The sequence below is a fragment of the Myotis davidii genome, unplaced genomic scaffold (assembly GCF_000327345.1).
Source record: "Myotis davidii unplaced genomic scaffold, ASM32734v1 scaffold539, whole genome shotgun sequence".
Taxonomy (NCBI): Eukaryota; Metazoa; Chordata; class Mammalia; order Chiroptera; family Vespertilionidae; genus Myotis; species Myotis davidii.
This window is the reverse complement of record NW_006290028.1, coordinates 529,338-540,421: the sequence shown is the minus strand read 5'-3', so window position 1 is coordinate 540,421 and position 11,084 is coordinate 529,338. Positions and strand designations below refer to the sequence as shown.

Here is an 11,084-nt window from a genome sequence, read left to right as displayed (position 1 = left end):
AGAAGGAACTTTTACCATTTGCAACAGCATGGATGGAACTGGAGAGCATTATGCTAAGTGAAATAGGCCAGTCAGAGAAAGATAAATATCATATGATCTCACTCATATGTGGGATACAATGATTAACATAATTTGATGAACAAGAATAGATCCAGAGACAAATGGTCAGGGAGTAGGGGGAGGTTAGAGAGCAACCAAAGGACTTGTATGCATGCATATTAGCATTACCAAGGGACACAGACACTGGGGTGGTGGGGGCTTGCCTGGGGTGGGAATAACTGGGGGAGGGGGTGTCAATTGGGGAAAAAGGAAACATATGTAAAACTTTAGACAATAAAAAAAAATAAAGAAGAGAGAGAGACTATGCAAACCGGAGAGCATGCCTCATCCAAGAAGGCAGCTGCTACTCCAGAAAAGCTGATTCTTGCTATGAAAAATCTGGGGTTTGGTGTTGCCAGAATTTTCTGATTCTTTAAGAGAAGCCAGAAACCAGGAATCCTGTTTTGGTTTGTATTTAAAAAAAAAAAACACACACACACACACAAGAAGTTTATTTAAACAACAAGATACTTGAGTTGAAGGGAAAACTATGTACGATTCATTTTTTTAGAGTAATTTATACCTACTTAAAGACAGATTGCCCTACATGTAACAGCTACATACAAAAAAGTTATAAAATTGTCCTTGGTTTTACAATGATAAATGAAAAACATTAAAATTCTCCAATCAAACAAGGTTTGCAAGAATTTTTATGTTGCTCTTTTTTTGTTAAACAGGGAGAGCAAAATAACTTACTGAAATATAAAGATAAGAGCTGGATGAGCATGCCACTAATGGAGAAAGGGGGTGTTTTCACAGAACCAGTATTTTTTCCCCATCCCATCTCCATTTGATGTAGATCAAAACATACCATTGGCCATTTAGTTAAAAAAAAAATTACAAATGCTTGTGCACATATATCGGTTACTTTATGTACAATAAAAGAATGGGGAAGGGGAAAATGAAAAAATAGAGAAAATTATACTGTAGTAGTCAGATGTGTTGAAACCAAATTGCAGTTTTCTAATTGAGAATGTCTTCTTGGTCTGGAGGAACAGAGTTCTGGAGTAAAGTAGCAGGTTCCCTATTTAGTAGACCCCTCCTGTCTGCTGCTGGAACACATCAATTGTATCTTCATCCTCCATTTCCAACTAGCATAAAGGAAAAAAGCCATTGATAGTTAAAATTTATAACTATCAGAAATATCCTGAAAAACTGCCCAAGTTTCACCCAATTCTAGTGTTGGTTATTTTAGACATCCCAGACACTACCTTAGTTAGCATCCCAGGCTTAGGTTTTAGTAATTTTTCACTTGGTATTCCTTTTTTAATGATTATACTAGAGAACTTAGCTTTTAAGTTAAAAACTGAACATCTCTACAAGTTAAATCATCTCCTTCAATCACTGAAAATAAGAGTGATGCATGTAAAGGATCTCACTATGTTGTTTAGATGAACAAGACTGGAAATAACCTAAGTATCAACAGAAACCCAAAGAAATACTATACATTCATAATGAAATACCACATAACTGTTATTAAAAAATAAGCAGATTTACATGTGCAGAAATCGAAACATTCCTATAATACTAAATACTCCTAGAATACTAAAAACAACATTTAAAAACTAGGCAACCTTTGTGTTTTTAAGTGTGTGTGTGTGCGTGTACACATGAATGTATCCTTGCCTATGCACAAAACAGTGGTTGCCTCTATGCAGTAAGGAAAGGGATCGGGCAAGAAGAAACTTGTGTTGTTTTTTAAGTTAATTTCAATTTTAAAGAATTTTTTTTTATATTTTATTGATTTTTTACAGAGAGGAAGGGAGAGAGATAGAGAGTTAGAAACATCGATGAGAGAGAGACATCGATCAGCTGCCTCCTGCACATCTCCCACTAGGGATGTGCCCGCAACCCAGGCAACATGCCCTTGACCGGAATCGAACCCGGGACCTTTCAGTCCGCAGGCCGACGCTCTATCCACTGAGCCAAACCGGTTTCGGCAAGTTAATTTCAATTTTAAAATGCTATTCACAAATTAAGTTTGCAAGTTTTACTACCCATACGTTATACACAAAACAACCATGTTGATAATAGGAAGGTTTTGGTACATATGGCAACACTGTAAAATGCAGGTGTGGGGAATCTTTTTTCTGCCAAGGGCCATTTGGATATTTATAACATCATTCTCAGGCCATATAAAATTATCAACTTAAAAATTAGCCTGCTCTGTTTGGTCAAACATTTAATTGACTCACCCCTAATGCCTTGGCAGGGCCAGACCAAATGATTTCTCCAGCTGTATGTTCCCCACCCCTGCTTTAGTGTAAATAATCTTTGTAACAGTTTATTATGCTGACAATTACCCTTAAAAATTTCTTTCTAAAAACTGGTAATTTTGAAAATAAAACAATCTTGAGCACCTAAAGACAAGAAACAGGCCCTGACCGGTTTAGCTCAGTGGATAGAGTGTCAGCCTGCAGACTCAAAGGTCCCAGGTTCGATTCCGGTCAAGGGCATGTGCCTTGGTTGCAGGCACATCCCCAGTGGGGGGTGTGCAGAAGGCAGCTGATCGATGTTTCTCTCTCATCGATGTTTCTGACTCTCTATCCCTCTCCCTTCCTCTCTGTAAAAAATCAATAAAATATATATTTTTTAAAAAAGACAAGAAACAGAACTGTTTCTAACAAAGTTCAAATATACTCAAAGTAGAGCTAAGGCTTTAAAATACATTGGGGCCTTGACTTACGAGTGTCCCGACTAACAAGTTTTTTGAGATACCAGCTGTCTCTCAGCCGATTTTTTGCATTGAGTTGATAGAGTAACTTGAGTTAACGAGCTCCTTAACAAGTTCCGTCTCAGAATGCATTAAACTCTCAAGTCAAAGCCCCACTGTATTAATACCTGCGTCTCAATTCCCTCTTTGTAAAAAGGCATAGCATTCAGTTATGCGAATGAAATGAGTTGAAGAAAGTATTTAACAGAATGATGGGGACATAATTATACTGCTATTAAAATTGGCTGATAAGGTTTTTTGATTTATTACAAGTCTTCTATTTAATATTGGGAAAACAATTCTAAAACAAGTCAATTTCATTCTAAAATGAATTCAATTCTAAATTCATTTGAAGATTTTGTAATGCAGGTCTGAATAAATCCTCCTCACAGTTTAGTATTTGCAACTAGCATGGTAGACAAGCCTTAGAACTACTTTCTGGTGGGGAGTGAGGGCTTCATTAAGACAGAAAATACATTCTAATCATCAGAGTTTAGCTTAATGAATTCTTTTTATTCTTTTAAAAACATCAATTCAGGCCCACCCAGGGATGCAAAAAAAAAAAAAACAAAAAAACCACACAACCACAACAAAACCACAAAATAAGACAAAAAACCCCACACACATCCAAACAGGTCTTCAGCCTATCTACTGTAACAAAACTATTAGCATTTTAAATTTTATAGTGAAACTTTAAATGCTTTTAAAAGATAAAAGAGCTTTTTCTCTTTCATCAAGGGAATTCAGCTGGCCCTAGCCGGTTTGGTTCAGTGGATAGAATGAAGGGTCCTGGGGTTCAATTTCGGTAAAAGGCACATGCCCAGGTTTCAGGCTCAATCCCCAGTAGGGGGGCGTGCAGGAGGCAGCTGATCAATGATTCTCTCTCATCATTGATGTTTCTCTCTCTCTTCCTCTCTGAAATCAATAAAAAAATATATATTTAAAGAGAATTCAGCTCCACCTTGTGGTTATGGACTATAACTGCTTCTTAGAGACTCACCAACGGAATTTCTTCAAAAGCTTCTCCTCTTAAGTATAACTCATAGATAATTCAATTTTTTTTAAGATTATCAAGGAAGCCACAATCTTGATGTGCTGCTTCACTCACACCATATTTATCACTTTCTGGTTTTTATGGCGTGATAAAAAAATTCAAAAATAGTCTCTCATTTAAATTTTCAAAGTGGAATTCTTAACTGGAACTTGAAAAGGTAAAAAGAAACAAAGAGCTTCTTACAATGTGACAGACCAACTGCGCTGATAGGTAAAGAGATAGAGGGATCGGACAGCATGACCTTTTTTTGTTGTTAATTCCCACCTGAGGACATTTTTTCCATTGATTTTTAGAGTGGAAGGGGTTGGGGGAGAGGGAGGGAGCGACTGGAGGGGGAAGAAAGAGGAGGGAGAGAGGGAGAGAGAAGAGAGAGGTGGAGAGAGAGATATAGATACATCAGTTACATTGACTGGTTGCCTCCCACACACTGGGCTGGGATGCAGGATGGAACCTGCATCCAAGGTACATGCCCTTCACAGGGCCAACACTCTAATCACTGAGTCACGTGGCCAGGGCAGCATCACAATCTGTAGTGAGGGTCTGGAAAGCCACCTGTTGTCAACAGCCCCCACTCTCAAACTAAGCTATCAAGAGACTTGCAGTTGTCCTGCAGGTATAACTCAGTGGTTGAAGGTCAACCTATGAACCAGGAGGTCACAGTTCGATTCCCAGTCAGGGCACATGTCCAGGTTGCGGGCTCAATCCCCAGAGTGGGGCAAGCAGGAGGCAGTCTATTCAATGATTCTCTCTCATTGATGTTTCCATCTTTCTCCCCCTCTCTCTTACTCTCTGAAATCAATAAACATTCTGAAGAAAATGACAATAAGAAAGGAATGGGTTAAAGTAACTAAATGACCTATTAGTTTTACTGAGTGATAACCAGATATTTTAAAACCAGTGGCATTTCCTCGATCTATTCCTATTTTTTTTCTTTCTGTTCCCCCTTGATCATCTTTTACATAGCTTTGAATTTTGATAAAGAACTGTATTTCAACATCTAAAAGTTCATAAATAAAGCTGTTAAGCAAATTACAAAAAAAAACAACATTGATTTTTCTAGTTAACAGAGATTTTTACCTGTGCAGGTGTGTCTGTCTCATTGATTGGCTGCCCGTCAAATCGGAATCTGATCTGCCTCATTGACAAACCCTGTACAAGAGAGTTTAAAAGCATCTTACTGCAAACAATAATAAAACTATATGCATATTTAGCCACAAATGTTTTAAATGAAACAAATACATTTGCTACCAACGTTTCTATGAGTAAAAAGATTTGGGGTGACTTTCACTTTCTTTAAACTATGTTTGATTTTCTTTGGAAAAATGTTTTTTAAAAGGTCTTCTTTTAAAAAAAGCTGCACTGCTTTTGAGACCATAGCTAATCCAACCTTGAACAGATCATACTGAGTCAAACTGCATTTAAATAAAATACTGAAAGGAAATTTGAAGTAACCGATGCACACAGCAATATTCCTCAGTGCATGTTAAAAAGATCAAGCATTACCTTCCCGACACAAAAGTGGGAAAAGGGGGAAAGGAGCAAAGCATTAAAGCTGTTGATAACTGCAGCCAAATGAAGACAAGATAGAAAAATAAAGTATCTTTGGAGGTATGGCATAAGTATATTAACTTGAAAGATAGCTTTCTAGAAAGCATCTTACGAAGTCACTTCAATATCATGCTCAAATTAAATTACAATTGCTACACAAAAGCCATACTTCAATGAATATATTTTAAATCCTCACCTGAGGATGTTTATATTGACTTTTGGGGTTTTTTTAGAGAGGAAGGGAGAAAAAGGGAGAGGTAGAGACAAACATCTATAAGGCTGCCTCCCACTGGCCCCTAGACTGGGAATGGAACCTGCGACAGGAAGACACTCCAATTTACTGAGTGTAAATACATACCACTTACAGACTAGCCCTTACCCTTGTCTTGAATACAAGCAATCCTCCATCAGGTAGGTGAAATTCCTCAAGACTTTTAATTAGCGATTAAAAAGGAACCAAGAATTCAATGCCAAGCATTAATTACCAAGTTTTACATATTTAAAAACACTCCACTGAAGTCTGTGCTTCAACAAAATATTAAGCACCTTCTATATGCTGGGTTCTTCCTTCACTACATCCAGGGGTAAGGTCGTAAGGACAATGGTGCAGCCATTCAAAATAAAAGGGGGGGAAAGGCAGGGACAGAAAATAAGCAAACTATATTCCTTTTTTTTTAAATCTTCACCAGAGGATTTTTATTGATTTTAGACAGAAACATCAATGTGCGAAACATCTGTATGTGCCCCGACCAGGGACTGAACCCAAAACCTTTTGGTGTAAGGGAAGATACTTCAACCAACTGAACCACCCAGCCAGGACTATTCCTTTATTGCCACCTGTTTATATACTTTTCTTTTTTTTCTTTCTTAACCCCGAGTGCCGGGGAGCGCAATTGCGCTCCTCCTGCAATTTTTTTTTCTATTAGTATTTTATAATACAATCAGCAAACAATATATGTCAAAGATGAAAACAAATGTAGTAAAGGTTTCCTTAAGTTTTTGAATATGTAACTTCATTTACTTGCGATTCATAATAAAATCAGCAAAAATGCCTTGGCAATTTTAGCATAGTTCCTAGGATATTGGTTGGCACTCAAAGGGTTAAATATATTTCATTGATTTCAGAGAGGAAGGGAGAGGGAGAGATAGAAACATCAAAGGTGAGAATCACTGATTGACTGCCTCCTGCATGCCCCCCCACTGGGGATTAAGCCCACAAACCAGGTATGTGCCTGAGACCCTTCAGTCCACAGGCCAACACTATCTACTAAACCAAACTGGCTAAGGCTATATGCTTTTCTTTATCAATAAAAGATTTTTCTATAGAGCAAAAGTCCAAAATTCAGAAAACTTGTCTTTAAGATCCCATAAGCCATGTAAATTCAAACAGGGAATTTACATTAAACCAGTACTTGAGCTCCTCTCCTGAATAAATCTCATCCCTGAGCTTTAGAGTTGTGCCTGAAGAGTTGTATGAGCTTATCTCTGTGGGTCCATTTTCTCACCTCACAAAAATGAATTGGACTAAACCAATAAACCTGTGCCCTCTGAAACCACCTGACACTCCATGAAATAATCTGTAGGGTAAATCCACACTACAATGGGAAAGTATGCTCTCAGTTAGCTGAAGACTATGTGGCTGACATAAAGTAGGCAAACTCTAATTCTACATGTGAATGAAAAACTTATGTAGGAACCAACCTCTGGAAATACTACATTGAATGTTCTCTACAACATGTTTGATATGCCAGGTATTGGTCTAGGGCCTAGGCTCTAGAGAAATAGTGATCAAAAAGGCCCTATGCTCATGGAGCTTGCATCTCCGTGGAGAGACAAATATAGACATCGATCAATGAAAAATATCCAACTGAATGAGGGTTGAATGCCAGGAAAAGCAGCTCTTTGAATTAATCAGGCACATCTCCAAGGAAATAACTTAGCAAGACTGGAATAAAATGGCTGAGGGCTCAGCAATAGCCAACAGAAATATAATGTGAACCACGTATGTATTCTTAAATTTTCTAACTGCCACTTGAAAAATATAAAATTTTAATAGAATATTTTAATTCAAAATACTATCATTTCAACATGTATTCAACATTTTAAAAACTAAGCTACTTTACTTTTCATACTGAGTTTCCAAATCTGCTATATATATTGCACTTTACCGCACATCTCAAATTGGACTAGCCACATTTCAAGTGGTAAATAGTTACATGTGGTTTGAGTACTGTATTGGACAGCAAAGGTTGTTAGAGAATTTGCTGATGGCTTATATGAGTTAGGAAAGCATCATCAAATATGACCCTAAGGCCCAGCTGGGATAGCTCAGTGGTTGAGCATCAACCTATGACCCAGGAGGTCACAGTTCAATTCCCCATTAAGGCACATGCCTGGGTTTCGGGCTCAATCCCAAGTGTGGGGCATGCAGGAGGCAGCCGATCAATGATACTCTTATTTATGTTTCCATCTCTCCCTTCCTCTCTGAAATCAATAAAAATAAATAATGACCCCCAAGGTTTTGACCTCACAACAAGATGTTGAATATTGCTGTTTACTTAGTGGGGACACCAGAGAAAAAGATTTCTAGAAGTAAAATCAAGAGTCCTCTTTTAGATGTTCAGTTTGAGATGCCCATTTTCATCCACTGAAACTCCAGAGTCAAGATATCAAGTGAGTTCATTACAAAATAAATAAGCGCATTCAATTAATCTTTACAGGAAATCCTTGGTCAAGAATTTTCAACTGCCAATTCTTAGTCTTTTGAGTCTATACCCACACATAAAAAGCAGGGAGTCAGCCAGGCTGGTGTGGCTTGGTGGTTGAGTGTTGACCTATGAACCAGAAGGTGAGGTTTGATTCCTGGTCAGGGCACATGCCCAGGTTGCAAGTTCGATCCTCAGTTAGGGAGCATGCTTGAGGCAGTATCTCAGCAATGTTTCTACCTCTCTAGCCCTCCCCTTCCTCGCTCTCTAAAGTCAATTAAAAAATAAAAATGAATAAAATTTAGCCCTGGCCATTACTCAGTTGGTTACAATGTTGTCCCTATACACCAAGGATGCCGGTTGGATCCCCAATCTGAGAATAAACATGAATTGACCAATGAATGCATAAGTAAGTGGAACAACAAATCAGTATTTCTCTCTTCCTTCCTCTTTCTAAAAATCAATAATGTTAAAAAGCTAAAATTTAGTAGTAACTAGAGAAAACTGAAGATACAGAGAATTTTGTTGAAAACCACCAAATCTAAGCATGAGTTTCTGTTCTGTATAAGATTTGGCTACATAAAACGTCTACAAAATGATTAGCTTTAAAAATTCCCCTGTATGCCCTTAGCTGGTTTGGCTCAGTGGAGAGCATCTGCCTGCAGACTGATGGGTCTCAGGTTTAACTCCGGTCACGACCACATGAATGCATAAGAGGGCTCAATCCCCAGTAGGGGGAGTGCAGGAGGCAGCCGGGGAGTGCAGGAGGCAGCCAATCAATGGTTTTCTCTCATCATTGATGTTTCTATCTCTCTCCCTCTCCCTTCCTCTGGGGGAAAAAAAAAAATTCCCCTGTAACCTGAAGGGGAACTAGTTTTCAAATATGAAAGGTGCCAGTGCAAAAAAATCTTTAGCACAATTAAGTACATATTCACTAACTGAAAGGGGAATTTCACCAAAATTCTTCAAATAAGAATATACTGAGGCCCTGGCCAGATAGCTGTTGGTTAGAGTGTTACTGATACGCCAAGGTTGTGGGTTCGATTCCTGGTCAGGGAACATACAAGAGCCAAACCAATAAATGCATGTATAAGTAGGACAACAAATCTGTTTCTCTCCCCGCCCCCACTTCCTGTCTCTCTAAAATCAAAAAATAAAAATTTTAAAAAGTACTTCTGTGAAGTCACTGTTGTATTTAACTTATGTAGGTACCAGAGTTTTTGTTACACTTGCAAAAGTCATTTTTAAAGTTGCCTTTGTATTGTTAGACTCATCACAAAGGGAAGCTTCTTTGTCTTACAGCTTACATTTACCTCCCAGCATCTATATATTTCTACTTCCTCTCCTTGATGTCTATTTACTATTATCTAAGTAAAATGCAAATGTCTTTAGAATATAAAAATGTTTATGCTTCGCTCAGGTTAAATTTTTTTAAATACATATTTCTTTATTGATTTCAGAGATGAAGGGAGAGGGAGGGAGACCTAGAAACATCAATGAAAATCATTGATCGGCTGCCTCCTGCACGCCCCCTACTGGGGATCGAGCCTGCAACAGAGGCATGTGCCCTTTTGACTGGAATCGAACCTGGGATTCTTCAGTCCACAGACCGACGCTCTATTCAGTGAGTCAAACCGAGGAGGGCAGACTAAATTTCTTGACATCCACTTTTAGTGTAAAAAGGGAATGTTAAAATTTTACACACTTCAGGAAAATTGCAATGTCCTTAAACTCACTTTTTTTTTAAATTAAACTCCCATTTAATTGTATTTAAAAAAAGAGCCTGACAAGAAATTTTACTATGTTCATTCTTATTTTCTTATATCACCTTGGAAACAAACCACGTGTTGTGCGTATAATTTGATGCATTTGTGGTACAGGACTAGACTCTAGTCATACATTAACCAACCCATCCTAGGGTTTTCATGAAGAATCAACATACCAAGTCCCAAGTGCATGATAAAATTGATATGTCAAATACATAAGTGCATATTCATTCTAGCAGTCAGTCTACTTATTATGCTAGTCTAGTCTCTATTCTCATGAAAATAAGGGTTTTTTTATTTAAATAAGTTTTATTCAGTGAAAGTGCTCATGTCAGTTCCTCACCTGTCGTTCACAATAGGCTTTCATTAGTTTACTAAGTGGTGTATGCCTCTTAATCTTAAACTGCACCACAGAACCATCCTGCCCCGCCACCTTCAAATTAATATGATCGTTGTTCTCAGTCTTGACTCCTTCCTGTTGAAAGAAAAATAAAGGTATAATTTGGAAAATGTGAAAAACAAACACCTTTTAAAGCAGCTGCAGCCCAAGTTGCTTCAGAAATCAACAGGTTTCTCATTCTGTATGATAAGAGAGCATACAGCTGTTTTCAGCCGCTGAAATCAATCTGAAAAAATGAGAAACCCTGAGGTGACATCAAATAGCTGTCTGCCACAGAAACAGAAAAGAAGCCTCATGCAATACTATCAGTGGCAACAATCAATTTTTAAGAATGAGTCCCACTCAAATTTACTACAGTGCTCTCTTCAAATGCCTAAAATGGTCTATTTGGTCACTTTCAAAAACTATCTTTTCCTTTAAAAAGTTAAAAATGAGCGTCCTTTCCCTTTTCAAAGTACAGATGCAGGGGAACAAACCTCGAGCTTGCAACTCAAAACTCATTACAATTCTCTCGTTGACGCTACCGAACTCGATGTTATGACTTAAATCTCAAGTTCCATGAACAAAGCTAATCGAGGAACATCCTGATTCTCTCTGAGGCAGCGGCAATAACTCAGAACCACCATTAACGTTCGCCTCTATTTGCAGCTTCATTTTGTTTATTTTTAGTGGAGAGCTTCTCCCCTCCCCTTTGTTGACATGAGTCAAATGAAGTTTATTCCAAGTCTTCCTCGCAGATTTCCACCTAATCTGAAGTTCACCCACATCGAGTGCAGAAAGAACTCTGTGGCCCCTGAAT

At 38.0% G+C, this 11,084-nt stretch overlaps 1 protein-coding gene across 1 annotated transcript in view; it reads right to left on the bottom strand.

Moving 5' to 3' along the window:
* Positions 1-770: 770 nt before the first annotated feature.
* Positions 771-11,084, bottom strand: part of SUMO2 (small ubiquitin-like modifier 2) — an 11,824-nt gene continuing 1,510 nt past the window's right edge. Inside the window, exons 2-4 of the mRNA XM_006762796.2 lie at positions 10,229-10,411; positions 4,944-5,015; positions 771-1,190 (exon numbers count right to left, since the gene is read on the bottom strand). Of these exons, the coding sequence (XP_006762859.1) occupies positions 1,128-1,190; positions 4,944-5,015; positions 10,229-10,411 (318 nt within the window). The 3' untranslated portion in view covers positions 771-1,127. The remainder of the gene's footprint in view (positions 1,191-4,943; positions 5,016-10,228; positions 10,412-11,084) is intronic.